The sequence below is a fragment of the Equus przewalskii genome, chromosome 28, assembly GCF_037783145.1.
Source record: "Equus przewalskii isolate Varuska chromosome 28, EquPr2, whole genome shotgun sequence".
In the NCBI taxonomy this organism is placed as follows: Eukaryota; Metazoa; Chordata; class Mammalia; order Perissodactyla; family Equidae; genus Equus; species Equus przewalskii.
This window is the reverse complement of record NC_091858.1, coordinates 20,009,184-20,024,127: the sequence shown is the minus strand read 5'-3', so window position 1 is coordinate 20,024,127 and position 14,944 is coordinate 20,009,184. Positions and strand designations below refer to the sequence as shown.

Below are 14,944 nucleotides of genomic sequence, written 5' to 3'. Positions count from 1 at the left end.
AAGGACCATTGCCTTGAGCTTCAAACCATGGCCCGGTGGACTCAAGAGTCTGAGTGACTAAGGCTTTCAGGAGCCAAGCACTGTGGCATGAGGAGTAGGGTAACCTTGAATGTCAGGTCGACCAAGGCCCACCTCCAGAGATAAGGCTAAGGACAAGGATATGGCTCATGCAGATCACGTGGCGGGTCCATAATGGAGGAGTGGAATTGAGGTTGGTGAATCACCCACAACATTAAACCAGAGGTCGTTAGAGAATAAAATAATGAGCCGAATATAGTGAAAGTTTTCAAGATGTTCATTCAATTTACATTTTCCCCTCCATCTTCATTTTTCTCTACCATAGGCTGAAAGCCCCAGGTGGGCAGGTATCATGTGTTCACTAGTTGCCCAGCACCTAGAGGAAGTGCTCAAAACTGACTGAGAGGGGCCGGCCGAGTGGCGCAGCAATTGAGTGCTCACGTTCTGCTTCTGCGGCCCGGGGTTCACCTGTTCAAGTCCCGGGTGCGGACACAGCACCGTTTGGCAAGCCATGCTGTGGGAGGTGTCCCACATATAAAGTAGAGGAAGATGGGCACGGATGTTAGCTCAGGGCCAGTCTTCCTCAGCAAAAAGAGGATTGGCAGCAGATGTGAGCTCAGGGCTAATCTTCCTCAAAAAAAAAAAACAAAACAAAACAGAATGCATGAATTTACTAGAAACCTATGAGAAACAGCTGGTTGGAGCATTAAATAGGTAACTGCAATGGCTGATGTAAAATGGAACTATGCAGGAATATGAAGTCAGAACAACAAAAGGACTTCGACTGGGCTGGCCCCATGGCCAAGTGGTTAAGTTCGCGCGCTCTGCTTCAGCAGCCCAGGGTTTCGCTGGTTCGGATCCTGGGTGCGGACATGGCACCGCTGGTCAGGCCATATTGAGGTGGCGTCCCACATGCCACAACTAGATGGACCTGCAACTAAAATGTACAACTACGTACTGGGGAGATGTGGGGAGAAAAAGCAGACAAAAAAAAAAAGACAGAGATTACTGGATTCGAGCTGAACTGACAATTTTCAGGTCAGACCATGTCTTACCAAAGAAAGTGGGAACAGGACAAAATGGTTTTCCTTTTAAGTAGCTCTTCAAACTCTAACATGGCTGAGGTGTCACAGATTCAATAAGACATAAAAACTGCTTCACAAAGAAACAGTAAGATACATGAAAAGCGAACGATAATTAAGATAACTATTTTATTTTGCCATTATATGGGGGGGCAATTAGGTTAAATGAGAGCACTAAACTTATTGTTGCCTAATGGAATACGTTGAGCCAAAGGTAAGGATTTAACATATTTTTCTATGTAAAAGTAAAATAGAAAGCAAGTCATCATTCTTAGTGTGATAAAGCTACTGGAGAAAAAGAATCACATAATTTTGCGTGACTTCTGATTTTCCATTTGTTTCAACTTTTATTTTCTACATTCCTTCCTGAAAAGAAAGACAAAAATCTAAATTTTGAAACTCAGATCACATTTTAAATATACTTAAACTTTTTTTTAATTAAACAACTCATTGGTAAATCCTTCTAGTAAAATGTTTATTTTTCAAACAGACATTATCTCCATGTTTCTTGATCTTCTAATACAAATTTTTGAATATCTAGCTTTATTAAATCAAATCACACTTGTTCACACCTGTGATGTGGTGTGATGTGCGGTAGATTACATTTAGGGTGGGGTGGTTAGGTTGCAATGATTTTAAATCATGGGCTCCATCTCAGGAATCCAGCAATGTTAGGTAAGAGATTAGAAAAGGTCCATAGCTTGCCAAGAACTTCAGCTATTCTGATAAACAATTTGATTACCGATGCTGACTCTTGCACACTGTACTAAACAGGTTACCCAGGTCTTAAACTTGATGCTGGCTGTGAAGATAGTATGTGCACCACCCTTCCCACAGACAGTAATTCATTTGTACATTTCAATACCATTTTCTGTGTGTAAGGAAAAAACAGGCATAAAATGGTACAACTTTAGGGAAGTCGATTTAAATTTCTAATTTGTCTGAAAATAGAATCAATAATATATATATATAATAGATATTTGAAAGTTAAACACAAAATTACATGAAAATTGTGCCTAAGAATATTATGCCAATTGACGGAAGTTTTATGCTTAAAGGATCTGATTTGGCCAGACCACCTAGCCACCAATGAATATCCCCTCACAGGGAAAAAATGTGTTTGGTGATATGCTTAAAGTGCCCTCAATAGTATTTAAGGTGAATGATCTTCAAACCAAATAGCTATTTATATACTAAAAGATAGGAATCCTCTACTTCTGACAGACTCATTCTGAGGGGCAAGTGAATTCAGCATATTTACAGATTACTCAGTTGCCCAGAGTGAAGCCGAGGCGTTTACAACGGCTGGTAAAGCTCCAGAAGATCTGCCCTACCCCCCACCTCTCGGAATCCATCTATTTTTACTCCCTCTTCCTACTGCTCTACCCACAACGACTTTTTCACTGTAGGCAAACAGGACAGGCACATTCTCACCTTTAAGTCTTTGTGCCAGCTGCTCCCTCTGCCTAGAAAACTCTTCCCCAGGCATCCACAGAGCTAACTCCCTCACTTCCTTCAAATCGCCACTCAAACTTCACTTTCTCAATAACGCCTATCCTGCCATCTTATTTAACACCGTGACTCTCCCTACTCTTGATCCCCCTCACTCTGCTTTTTCTCTATATTTTTCACCTTCTAACCGCCTATATAAATTTTCCTATGTGTGATGTCTATTGTCCATTTCTCATCTAGAATGTAAACCTCACGAGGGAGGAACTTCCTGTCATTTTTGTTCCCCGCCTATCCCCAGTGTCTGGAGAAATGCTTGGCACTTTGAGGGTCGACAGTAAATATTTTTTGAATTATTATTATTTTTTTTAATTCAATTTATTGATGAGAAATATATTCAACCAAATGTTTTATTTTTATTTATTTATTTTTTTGAGGAAGATTAGCCCTGAGCTAACTACTGCCAATCTTCCTCTTTTTGCTGAGGAAGACTGGCCCTGAGCTAACATCCACGCCCATCTTCCTCTACTTTATATGTGGGATGCCTACCACAGCATGGCTTTTGCCAAGCAGTGCCATGTCCGCACCCAGCATCCAGGCCAGCGAACCCCTGGCCACTGAGAAGCAGAACGGGCGTACTTAATCCCTGCGCCACCAGGCCGGCCCCAGAATTACTGAACATTTCTATGACCTGCTTGCTCACTGTTGAATCAGCAATCAATTTAATCATGTGATATGTTTCAAAAGTCAAACTTCCTCCTCAAAGAGAGGAACATGGTCCTCTACCAAAAAAAAAAAAAAAAAAAAAAAGGAAACTAGAAAATCCCCAAAACATCAAATTCTTATTTCCCAACCTCCAACAAAAAGAATGCTCGATTTTGCTAAGAAGTATACATGGGTAAAATTGCAATTGCACAGACACACACACAAGAAAAAAGAAATGTATGAAGATTTTAGTGATAGCATTCTGAATTTTACTGCAGCATTAAAAAAATGCTCGTTGGGATGTCAAAGAGACTCAACCAGAAAGCGGAACCCAGAGGGTAGGATTTCCTGCTGGACTTTTAAGTAACTCATCCTTCCGGGGCGCCTGCGTCCACTGAAGACACGAATGCCAAGGGAAAGACATCTGTAAATCTATTTTTCAGGTGCAGGCTAAGTAGACACGGAATACTACCCTCCTCCCAGGTTTCGCTCAGCTCTGTAACCTAAAGCCTTTCACGAGTTAGGGGAAAACACACAGCCGCTGGACGGCTGACCCATCAGTGAGGGCAGGTTCGCAGTTCTACCCGGTCCTTCCACCTGTGTCTCAGTGCAGGTGACTGAAACCTAAGTTCTGGGACTTGTCAGCTCTGCGGCCAGAGGCTAAGTGGGTAATTCCCAGCCTGGGGTATCCAGGGGGTCAGATCATCCTCCCTCCCGGGCCCTGACACCTGGGCTTGCCCAGCGTCCCCACGGTCAGGATAAGAACCTCACTCACTTCGGGCCTGCTCTCCTCAGGGGGCAAAGATGGGTCGGGGTCGAATGTCACGCCGCGTTATCAGAATCTCGAGAGTCGGGTCCGTTTCATGGGCACTTGGCATCAGGTGGCCCGAGTGCCGACCTCGCCCTGGGCGGTTTGGGGACGGTGCACAGGTGCCACCAGGCCCTGAGGGGAAGCAGGACGTCCAGCCTCCACGCCGCCCGCGGCCGTGACCGGAAGGCCCCCTCCCCGCCCTTCCCCCGGCGTGGAGGTGGGCGCAGACCTCGGTGGGCCAGGCCAGGGAAAGGACTCCTCAGCCCCACCCTCCGGGGCGGGGCTCTGGCTCGGCCCAACCACTGCCCTCAGAGAGGGGGTCCGACCCACGCCACGGTCCTAAGGCGAGGGCTGACTCCCAGCCCCCGGGTCCCTCCTCCATCTGGGAAGGCTCCTTCTTCCTGCCGCCCTCTCCACGACACCGAAAAGCCCCGGCCCCTCCTTCTTGCCCCGCGTCCTCCGCGCTCCCCCCCTCCTCGAGTGGTACGATCCCGGGCCCGGGCACGCAGCGGCAGGGGCGCGGCCTGCTCTAAGCCCAGGTGGATCCTCTGCAGCGACCTCTGGTTTCCCTTTGAGTGGCGCTGGTGGCTGGAAAGATGCTGGGCCGGAGTCGCCTTCCCTTCGTCGTCCTGGCCGTGGCCGTCACCTGCGCCGTGGCGCAGCACGCGCCGCCGGTGGGTGAAGTTGATTGCGGGCGCGGAGAAGGCCGTGCAGGTGCAGGTGTGGCAGGGAGGGGCGCGAGGAACACCTGGTCCTGGGCAGCATCTGCACCCGGGTCTGTGGTTTCTTGCGCAGCAGTGTGGTGCAGAGCCGGCTGGGGAACCTCTCCCCGGATTGATTCGGTACAAGCTGGAACGAGAAAACCTTCTAGTGAAATCTGCTCTCTGCAGAATGGTGGTTGTGGTTTGCATAACCCCAATTTGAGTGATTGCACTTGTTCTGCCAGTTCCAGCCTCGCGCGTCCTGACCTACTAAGAGAAAAAGTTCCGGTCGACTTATGTCTCTAACTCGGTTAAGCGACAGACTGCTGATAACCGGCATTCTCTGCCAGGTGACGAGGTGCTGGAAGAAAAGTTGGAGCTGAGGATCCTGAGGGCCTTGGCAAAGGCCGAGGCGTTCCCCCTGAGAGCGATGGGAGCAGCCTGGGCGGGCCCCGGTGTGGCTGCTGTGGCCTTTACCCCCCGGTCATGTGAACCTCTGTCCCGTGGCTCTTTCCTCGCAAGGAAGTCACAGGGTCACAGACTTGATAACTGCAACAGACAGTAAGGGACGATCCTGACTCTCTTAATTTACCGCGGAGGAAGTAGACTCGGACTGAGAAAATGTCTAGCCAGAGGTCACACTGATGTTTAGCGTGTCTACACTCAAGTCTCTTACCGCCCGATCGGGTGCTCTTTCGTAATTCTCTTTAAAAGCGATGAGACTGCATTTTTCTTGCCAATAGATGAGATAAATAGGAACTTGGGTGCATCTGACCTGAGGCTAGATGAGGATGATCTTGAATAGCTTGGGTAGGATTTTGACAATGGGAGCAAGATGTGCATTCTCCTTTCTTATTCTTTTATTTCTCTAACGACAAATGCTTTAAGAAGGAAATCATGGTGCGGTACTATTCAGGCATTAAAAGTCGATATAATGTTAAGCAAATAAAAGCAGAATACAAAATGGTATGTACAGTAGTTTCAGTAATAGAAAAATACACAGTATATACATGTGGACAAGAATTGGAAGGGCATAAGGAAAAATAAAAGTTTGCTGTAATGTGGGTAGGGAATTAATTCACTTTAAAGTGGTTGGGATTATGGGAATTTTTAAAGAATTTAATATTTTGATACTGTCAATGCCCTTCAGCCAAAGACCACCAGGAAACACACCTGTAGTTAAACAAATTGGGTTTATTACTCCCTGCAGTGAGGGAGAATGCATACCATGGGCAACTGTGGGGCACTCAGTAAAAGGGCATTAGAAAAACCTATTTCATAATGTGGACTTTGAGGGGTAGGTCTAAGAAATCAGGGGTGGCTCTAGATTGAATGCTTTTAGAAAGTGGGGCAATTCTATGATTGGGTAAAGAAAAAAGTCATTCATTTGGTAAGAGAAGGGGCGGTTTGGTATTTTGTGGGTTGCACAGTCCACTTGTTTTTGTTTGTGCTTAGACAGAATCATGAAATGGCCTTGCTTTATCATGTCTCAGGGTAACCTTAATTGAGGTAGGTATTCTGTGAGATTGCTTATGTCCAACAGGAGAACAGAAATGGCCTGGTGTGAGTGTCAGAGCAGCTTAGGATAATACTACAAAGTCTAGTTGAGAACCTCAGAGCAGTTTGGGATGTCAAGGGCTCCTTTTTAATTTTCTTTCTCAATACTTTATTTTTTCAAGCGAAAGTATTTTAAAAGCTATTTTTAAAACAAGAAGAGTCAATGGCCCCTCCATGAATTTAATAGTTCTTGCCTAGAACATTGGTTGTCAAAATCTGGTTCAGCCACTGGTGTCAGTTTGGGAAGCTGCTTTCAGGAGTCTTTAATGAAATGAGAAAAATGAGGGCATAAAACTAAAATTATTAATTTAGAATGTTAGCTTTTATTCTGATTTTATGGGCTTCCAATTTTTGTTGTTCTTTAAAATACTCTTTTCTTGATGTGTGTGGGTGTTGTTTTGTTTGTTTTAACATCTCCACTTGAGGAGAGTAAAAATTTGGACTCCCCTGTGCTGGGCCCCTGTTAATTTTTTTACTGATCTGGAAAATTCTGGGAGCCACAGTGTCTGAAAGGTCCTTTGGAACTTCACAGAAGTCTAGTGACTTGATTCTCTGACAAGAAAAAGCAGCTTTTCACTCTGAATCATTATGTGATAAACTGTTTGTAGCCACATAGTAACAAAAGATATTTTGAAGCTACTTTTGATAAATATGAATAGTGAAGACTGGCTTTAAATTACACAAAAATCATTTGATTTGGATTGTGTGTGGGTTTTGTTTTGTTTTTGAGGCTTTTCAGAATATGGCGTATTTTAAGGTCTTGAGTCATTCTTTTTTTTTTTAGGAAGATTGGCCCTGAGCTAACGTCTATTACCAATCTTCCTCTTTTTTTTTTTTTCCTCCCCAAAGCCCCAGTACATAGGTATATCCTAGTTATGAGTCCTTTTAGTTCTTCTGTGTAGGACGCTGCCACAGAATGGCCTAATGAGTGGTGTGTAAGTCCGTGCCCAGGATCTGAACTGGCAAACCCTGGGCCACAGAAGCAGAGCACGCAAACTTAACCACTGGGCCATGGGGCTGGCCCCAAGAGTCATTCTTTATTATTGATTCTATTGAGAGGTCTATTCAGAGATGCTGGTGACAGGAGTGGTCCAAGAAAAGTCCAGAGAGAGAGATGGAGATCTCGTTAAGGACGTTGAAATTTATGCTAAAAACAATGGGAAGCCACTAGATAGTTTTCAACATGATATGACAAGATCAATGTTTCACTTTAAAAGATGATTTTGGATTGGAAGGGAGCATGGGTGGATGTGAGGAGAAAACAGGGTGACTTACAGGAGGGTGGTGCCTGCGGAGCAGGAAAGAGGTGGATGGTTCTAGAGAAAGTTTGGAGGTAGAATGAGCAGAATGGAAGATTGGATGAGGACCAGGGACAGGCACTTTCTGAAGTTCCCAGCTGGGTAAATGGTGGCATCACTACAAAAGAACACAGCGAGGGAAAAGTTTGGGTGTGGAAGAATGAACCATTTTCATTCTGGTTATGGTGAATTTCAGGTGGCGCTGAGATACCCGGCGGGCCTTTGGGACTGGAGCTCAGAAGAGAGAGACTGGGAGTCGTAGGTATATTATTTGAAGCCATGGGAGCAGGTGAACATGGAGCAGATAGAAGATATAGAAAGAGAAGAAAACAAGAGGCCCAGGCAAAGGCCGAGGGCCCCACACGTGTGTGTGTCAGGTAGAGAAGACCTGGCAAAGTTCAAGCAGCAGCCAGAACGAGTGTTCTGGAGAGTGAGTGTTAAGGAAGCTCCGAGGAGAGGGTGCGACAGGTTACCTCTGTTGGATGCCATTGAGATGTCAAGTGTCCATTGTGCTTGGCAACAGGAGGTCATTGGTCACTTTTGCCAGAGCCGTGTGGGGATCAGAAAACAGATTGCAGTAGGCTGAGGAGTGATCGGAAGGAAAGGAATCGGAGGGGGAGAGAAGAGTGTTCTCAGTAATAAATCTGAGCGGATCCCTAAAATGTGTGAAAATGAAACCTTGTGGCTCAGGAATTAATTGCTGAGTCCAACTGCTTTTTATGCGTCAGTTTCTCAGCTGAGTAATAACATTGTTGATATTAGCTACTGAACCAGCTTTTAGGAAGGATTTTCACAGAGTTTCCAAAAATAAATCCCGTCTGGCCTCACCACTTTTATTATCCTGTATCTGCTTTTCCCCAGTGCTCCATAGGAAGGAGCACACAGTATAATCTGTTTACTTAGTCAACAAATACTGCATGCCTACTGTGTGCCAGACTCTGTTCCAGAAGCTGGGACGGGCTCGGTGAACAAGATGGAAAGATCCCCCTTATGGAGGGTTTATTCACGTTTCTTTTACCTAAATATCCCTAGTTTAATAGGGTGCCATCCCACCGAAGTTCAGAAAACAAATGAAAAGCTTTGCATGCCCGTTTGACTTGTTATATATGCAAGAAACATGGGTTACTGATCTTATTCAATAGGTGTGTGCCTGCTCTGTTGTACATGGAGAACATTTTCAGAAATGTATCTTATTTAGAAAATAGTTGTTGGTGAATTAAGGAATCGAATTAAAATTGTCTTCCTAGAATGGTATGAACGTTGGTGTAAGTTCTATAATTTCTTTAAGTTCCCTTTCCTTGCCTTATTCTGAGTAGGTGAATGGCAGATGAGGACTCGCTGAACTTTTCTGTGGTCTTAGAAGCACGCATCTCATTGAGGGTCTCACTATTTCTATGGGACTCAAATATTCTAAGGAGCCGGATGGGTCACATCACTTCCTTCAGGCATGGAGCATTCGAGTCACTCAGTGAAGAATTCTCACTTTGTATGTTACTTTCCTGAAAACAGTCTGTCCAGTAGCTCTGTAATTAGTTTTTCTTAATGAGTGGGAAGTACATAAGACTAATTAATTTCAAAGAGGTTCAAGTTCCTATCAAATAATCAGAATAATTAGAGAATTTGCAGACCCAGAAAGGGTTTACAAAACATTTTACAGATTTCCACCACTTCCTCTGGCCTTAGGAAGCAACGATGAGAGAGAGAGTATGTTCGAGAGAGATGGATTGAGATTCTAAGTCGGTTGTATTTTTCCCCCTGTGATGGAGTAGCACAGGATACCAAGCAGAGTGCATAATCTCTCTCCCTATCATCTATTTAAATTTTTACCTCCCTTGATAAGGTTGTCTATAATTAAAACCATGTATACTTAAATTTGGAGATAGTAAGAAACCTAAATAACACATGAGCTCGTTGTAATTCTATTTCAAGTCTATACATCAATTTTGAAGCGCTCTTTCCTTGAAGTCTCCCTCGAAAGGGAGGATGTACTGTCTCCACTCTCCCCCTAAATCTGACCTTTTTGTTTAAAATGTCTTTGGTGTTAATGCCTTCTGAGGGCCTGAAATACCCTGTTCTTATAGCTGCTGCCTTTAAAAATTTCTGACATATATACCCTTTACTCTTGCAGCCAGCTTCTCTGCAGATTTCATGGCTCTGATTTCATGTTTGTTTCTTTACTGCAGCTGGGGTTATCATGGTAGATGTCTCATCGACCTCAGACTCCTACATGTATGATGGCAAGGTTGCTCTCTTGCCTCTGGGGCGGGTTCAGTTCTCTCCTAAGACTTGCCGGAGCACTTTTAACTTCTCTCACAGCTGTCTCTAGAGACATATGCCTGTAGTTTGATTTTTATATTGTCTTTGGAACCCAGGTCATGCAGATAGAATTGGTAGGGACGGAGAAGCGTCATTACACTTCACTTACTAGCTGAGTTGATTCTAGTGATCGTCAAAAGCTCCGAAGGGAATACAGAGTGTCCCCTATTAAGAATTAAATTGAGGGGGCCTGGCCCGGTGGTGCAGCGGTTAAGTGTGCACGTTCCGCTTCTCGGCGGCCCAGGGTTCAATGGTTCAGATCCCGGGTGTGGACATGGCACCGCTTGGCATGCCATGCTGTGGTAGGCGTCCCACATAGAAAGTAGAGGAAGATGGGCACGGATGTTAGCTCAGGGCCAGTCTTCCTCAGCAAAAAGAGGAGGATTGGCAGCAGATGTTAGCTCACGGCTAATCTTCCTCAAAAAAAAAAAGAATTGAAGCATTGATTTTGTTGCTATCTCTGTGGGAAGCTATGGGAGAGAGCGGGCGAGCCAGGACTGGCGCCGTGGAGGCTGGGTCTGGCACCAGCTGTGAGACCCTCTGATCGCTGATGGAGCAGGGCCTTGCATCCAAAGCATGGCCCTGAAGCACCTGATAATTTGAAATTCAGTAACACGGCATAAATTGGAGTATTGTGAATCAAATCACATTTTAAACTAACCAAAAGGTCTGCCATTTAGAAGAACCTTATAGTGAATAAGTTAGAATGAAGTAAGAGTCGCCTTTCTAAAGTTAATAATTGCCCTTCCTATTAAATGCTGTGTTTGGAAAATTCATGATTGTAAATTAAGACTTTAAGTGGAGTGCTACTTTTTGGTGTCCATTTCCAACTTTTCTAAACAAGGACTAGTGACTTTACAGTACCATGCCCTCCATGGCAGTTAGATGTTATTTTTAAATAATTTTAGATGATGACAGTTAAAAACACTTAAAAATAATGTGAGAAAAACACTCTCTGAAAATCCACCACACAATGTAAATGAAATCATGCAGTTTTTAAATTTGCTATTTTAAAATTTGTATCAAAGTGTTACATAGTTATAGAAAATCCAGCAATAGAGACAGGCTTGTGATGAAAAGCAACAGACTCCTGCCTCCTTCCTTCTCCGCCGTCTGCCTCCTCTAGAAGCAGACAGGTTTAACCGTATTCCGGCGATAGTCAGCCAGAACCCACCTCTGCTGTCATACTAGTTGTTTCAGCTCAGTCTGTTTTGATTAATTGGTGCCTAGGCCATAATGTGCGCTAAAAGTTTTCAAAATCTCTGCTGGTTATCTTTATGAATATTGCTGTTGTTAATATGTTTATGCTGAGTTTGTCTGAATCAACTTTAAGCATTGTCTGCTCTTGCACTGTGATGGATAAAAGCTTACTTTTAACAGTCTTTCCTACATCTTTCTTTTTTCTTTTTTAACAGTTTTGTTAAGATATAATTCACATACCATACAATTCTCCCACTAAAAGTACACAAATTAATGGCTTCAGTATATTTACAGAGTTGTGAACCATCACTGGAGTCAATTTTAGAACATTTTCATCATCTAGAAAAGAAACCCCTCAGCCCTTACCCTGGAACCTACCCTTCAGCCGGAGCAACCACTAATATAGATTTGCCTGCTCTGGACGTTTTATATAAAGGGGATCATACAATACATGGTCCTTTGTGACTGGCTTCTTTCACTTAGCGTAATGATTTTAAGGTTCATGTACACCGTAGCATACACTAGTACCTTATTCCTTTTTATGACTGAATAATATTCCATCGTGTGGATACACTACATTTTGTTCAGCCATTCATCAGTTAATTAATTAATTAATTTGGGTTGTTTCCACTTTTGGTTATTGTGAGTAATGCTGCTGTGAACCTTTGCCTATGATTTTTTGTGGGGACACATGTTTTCATCTCTCTTAGATTTATACCTGGGCATAGATTGCTGGGTCGCAGGGTAACTCTATGTTTAACTGTTGGAGGAACCACCAGGCTGTTTTCCAAAGCAGCGGCACTATCTTACGTTCCCACCAGCAGTGTAGGAGGGTTCCAGTTTCTCCACATCCACGCGAACGCTTGTTTTTTATTATTATTTATTATTGCTGCCATCCTAATGGGTGTGAAGTGGTATCTCATTGTGTTTTTAGTTTGCATTTCCCTGTTGGCAAATGATGTTGAGCATCTTTTCATGTGCTTATTTACTTACATCTTCTTTGGAGAAATGTCTATTCAGACCCTTTGCCTATTTTTAATTGAGTTGTCTTTTTATTACCGAGTTTCAAGATTTTTATATATTCTAGATACAGATTTCTTATCAGATATATGATTTGCAGTTGGCATAAATGTGAGGGTTTGTTTCTGGACTCTCAGTTCTATTCTGTTGATTTCTGTCTGTCTTTATGCTGGTACTGAGCTGTCTTGATTACTGTAGCTTTGATAGTAAGTTTTAAAATCAGAAAGTGTCAGTCCTCCAACCTTTTCTTTTTCAAGATTGTTTTGGCAGTTTTAGGTCCCTTGAATTTCCATATGAATTTTGGGATCACTTATCTATTTCTGCAAAGATAGCCAGCTCGGATTTATTTTCATTTTTTCTTCTTCTCCCCAAAGCCCCCCAGTACATAGTTGTATATTCTAGTTGTAGGTCCTTCTGCTTGTGCTGTGTGGGACACCACCTCAGCATGGCTTGATGAGTGGTGCTGGGTCCGCGCCCAGGATCCAAACTGGCGAACACAGTCTCTATCAAGGATGTTTTCAGAGAAGCTGAGAATTTCGTAATTGAGTAAGATGTGTAACAACTGACAGTGATAAAATTGTGTGTGGAAAGAAAAAGGCTGAGTTGGACACATGTACAAAACTTGTGAAAATGCAAAGTGTTTAAAGCTGTGCTTATTATATTATTGATTGGCAGGCACTTTGTGGGAAATAATGGAATCTATTCCTGTGTTGTTAAACCAGTAACGTCAACCATGAACTTCTTTTGCTCTTCTGGTCTTAACTGTCATCGTTTCTGTGAATTTTCGCAAGAAACAGATGCTGAATCTCCTGACTTGCCCTACCACACGGCAGTTAGATAGGTTAGCAGCAATAAAGTTTTACTGTTTTTGTTTCTTTTTTTTTTTTTGAGGAAGATTAGCCCTGAGCTAACATCTGCCACCAATCCTCCTCTTTTTGCTGAGGAAGACTGGCCCTGAGCTAACATCCATGCCCATCTTTCTCAACTTTATATGTGGGACATCTACCACAGCATGGCGTGCCAAGCGGTGCCATGTCCGCACCCGGGATCTGAACCGGGGGAACCTCAGGCCACCGAAGCAGAATGTGCAAACTTAACCGCTGTGCCACTGGGCCAGCCCCTACTGTGATCTTTGAGCTCAGGGCTGAGGCTGAAATTTTTCTGAACAACAAGAGTCCCCCTCAACCACTGTTATTGAACACTGAATGGCTTTGGAAATGGGCTTTTGCTGATTTGATAATGGAATTATCAAATTGATATTATTTAATACCTAATATTTTATATTCTAATTTAGAAAGAGAATTTGAATTCTGACGATTGAATTAGCTTTTGATAATTTGCTGCTTGATGCTGTTTTTAATGAATTCAACCTAAAATTACAAGGCAAAACAGCATTTATCTGAGAAACTGATACTGTAGTAGAGTTATTTTGACAACAGTGTTTGAATTGTAGGTAATGTCAAGGTAATTTATATACTTCCCATACTATCAAAAGTTTAAAAAAGATGTGAGATCTCCGTTCCCACCCAAATTTGCTTCAGATATATTTTCTGAGCTCAAACTACAGTTCTGGTTCTACTCACCACTTACTATGGTGGAGTATGAATCCACTTATTGTGGATCTTTACTTCTTTTTTTTTTGAGGAAGATTGGCCCTGAGCTAACATCTGCTGCCAATCCTCTTCTTTTTGCTGAGGAAGATTGGCCCTGAGCTAACATCTGTGCCACCTTCCCCTACTTTATATGTAGGACACCTGCTACAGCATGGCTTGCCAAGCAGTGCATAGGTCTGTTCCTGGGATCCAAGGCGCTGAACCCCGGGCCGCCAAAGCAGAGCACATGAACCCCACTGCTACGCCACTGGCCCAGCCTCTATTTATACTTCTTTTTAAAAATTATTCTCCTTTTACAGTACAGGGGCTCCAGAGGAAAGGAGATAAACATCCTTGTTGTCTTGAACTTGTAATAAAAGAATCATAAGTCCATGTGGACTTTTCTTCTTTTTATGTGAAGAGCTAATTCTGTTCTGCTGCTGAGCTCGAACACCTCTCCCTAAAACCATCTCATTCATTGATTGCCTCTGCCGTGGCCTCCGTGTTAGGGGCCATCCTCACCTCAAGGAGCTCAGAGTCTAGTGGTGAAGAGAGAGACAAGCAGATAATTATAATGCAATGTCATAAATATGGAATGGAGATGTGTACAAATGCAGTGGGAGTGTAGAAGAGGGGATGACTATTTTCATACGGGAAGTCGATGGAGACTTCACAACAAAGACAGTATTTGAAGTAGATCTTAGAAATTAAAGCCAGGAGTTCACAGGGTAGAGGACGGGCATTCTAAACAGAAGGAACAGCACATGCACAGGCATGGAAGGCGAGGTCACAGGACATGGTTGCCTGTGGCTATACATACAGGGGGAGTGGCCGGAGAAGAGGCTGGGATGGTAAGTTATGGCCAGATCATGAAGGGCACTGTGCAGTGCGCCCTGAAAATCTGGTTCCAGATGCAAATCACTATTGCTACAGAGTTGGCTCATAAATTCAAGTCGTATCACATCCTATCAAGTAATTTACTTCTACTGACAAATCAGCCTCTCCAACATAAACATTTTCCATCTACTTTCTTACATTTCTTCTTTTCTCAATATATTTGCAGTATGTTTGCAATAAAAGCCAAATTCCAACACTTAGCAGTAGTTCAAACTGAATTAGGACTGGAAATGCACTTGAGTTTGAGATTTTAGAAGTTTCTCTGGGAGGAAAAGCCTTTGAAGAGGCATGGAAATGG

General features: G+C 43.4%; 1 protein-coding gene and 1 long non-coding RNA gene across 5 annotated transcripts in view; one reads left to right on the top strand and one right to left on the bottom strand.

Moving 5' to 3' along the window:
* The window catches only part of LOC139080041 (uncharacterized), a 31,674-nt gene extending 27,336 nt beyond the window's left edge, over window positions 1-4,338 (bottom strand). For 2 of the 3 annotated variants that reach the window (XR_011534164.1, XR_011534165.1), the window contains exon 1: window positions 4,030-4,273. This is a non-coding gene — a long non-coding RNA (uncharacterized lncRNA). Of the gene's footprint in view, window positions 1-4,029 lie in introns of all 3 variants that reach the window. The other variant, XR_011534166.1, reaches the window with a different exon arrangement.
* Window positions 4,241-14,944, top strand: part of ASAH1 (N-acylsphingosine amidohydrolase 1) — a 30,389-nt gene continuing 19,685 nt past the window's right edge. Inside the window, exon 1 of one of the 2 annotated variants that reach the window (XM_008528344.2) lies at window positions 4,241-4,739. In XM_008528344.2, coding sequence (XP_008526566.2) covers window positions 4,662-4,739 — 78 coding nt within the window. In that variant the 5' untranslated portion in view covers window positions 4,241-4,661. The remainder of the gene's footprint in view (window positions 4,740-14,944) is intronic. The other variant, XM_008528345.2, reaches the window with a different exon arrangement.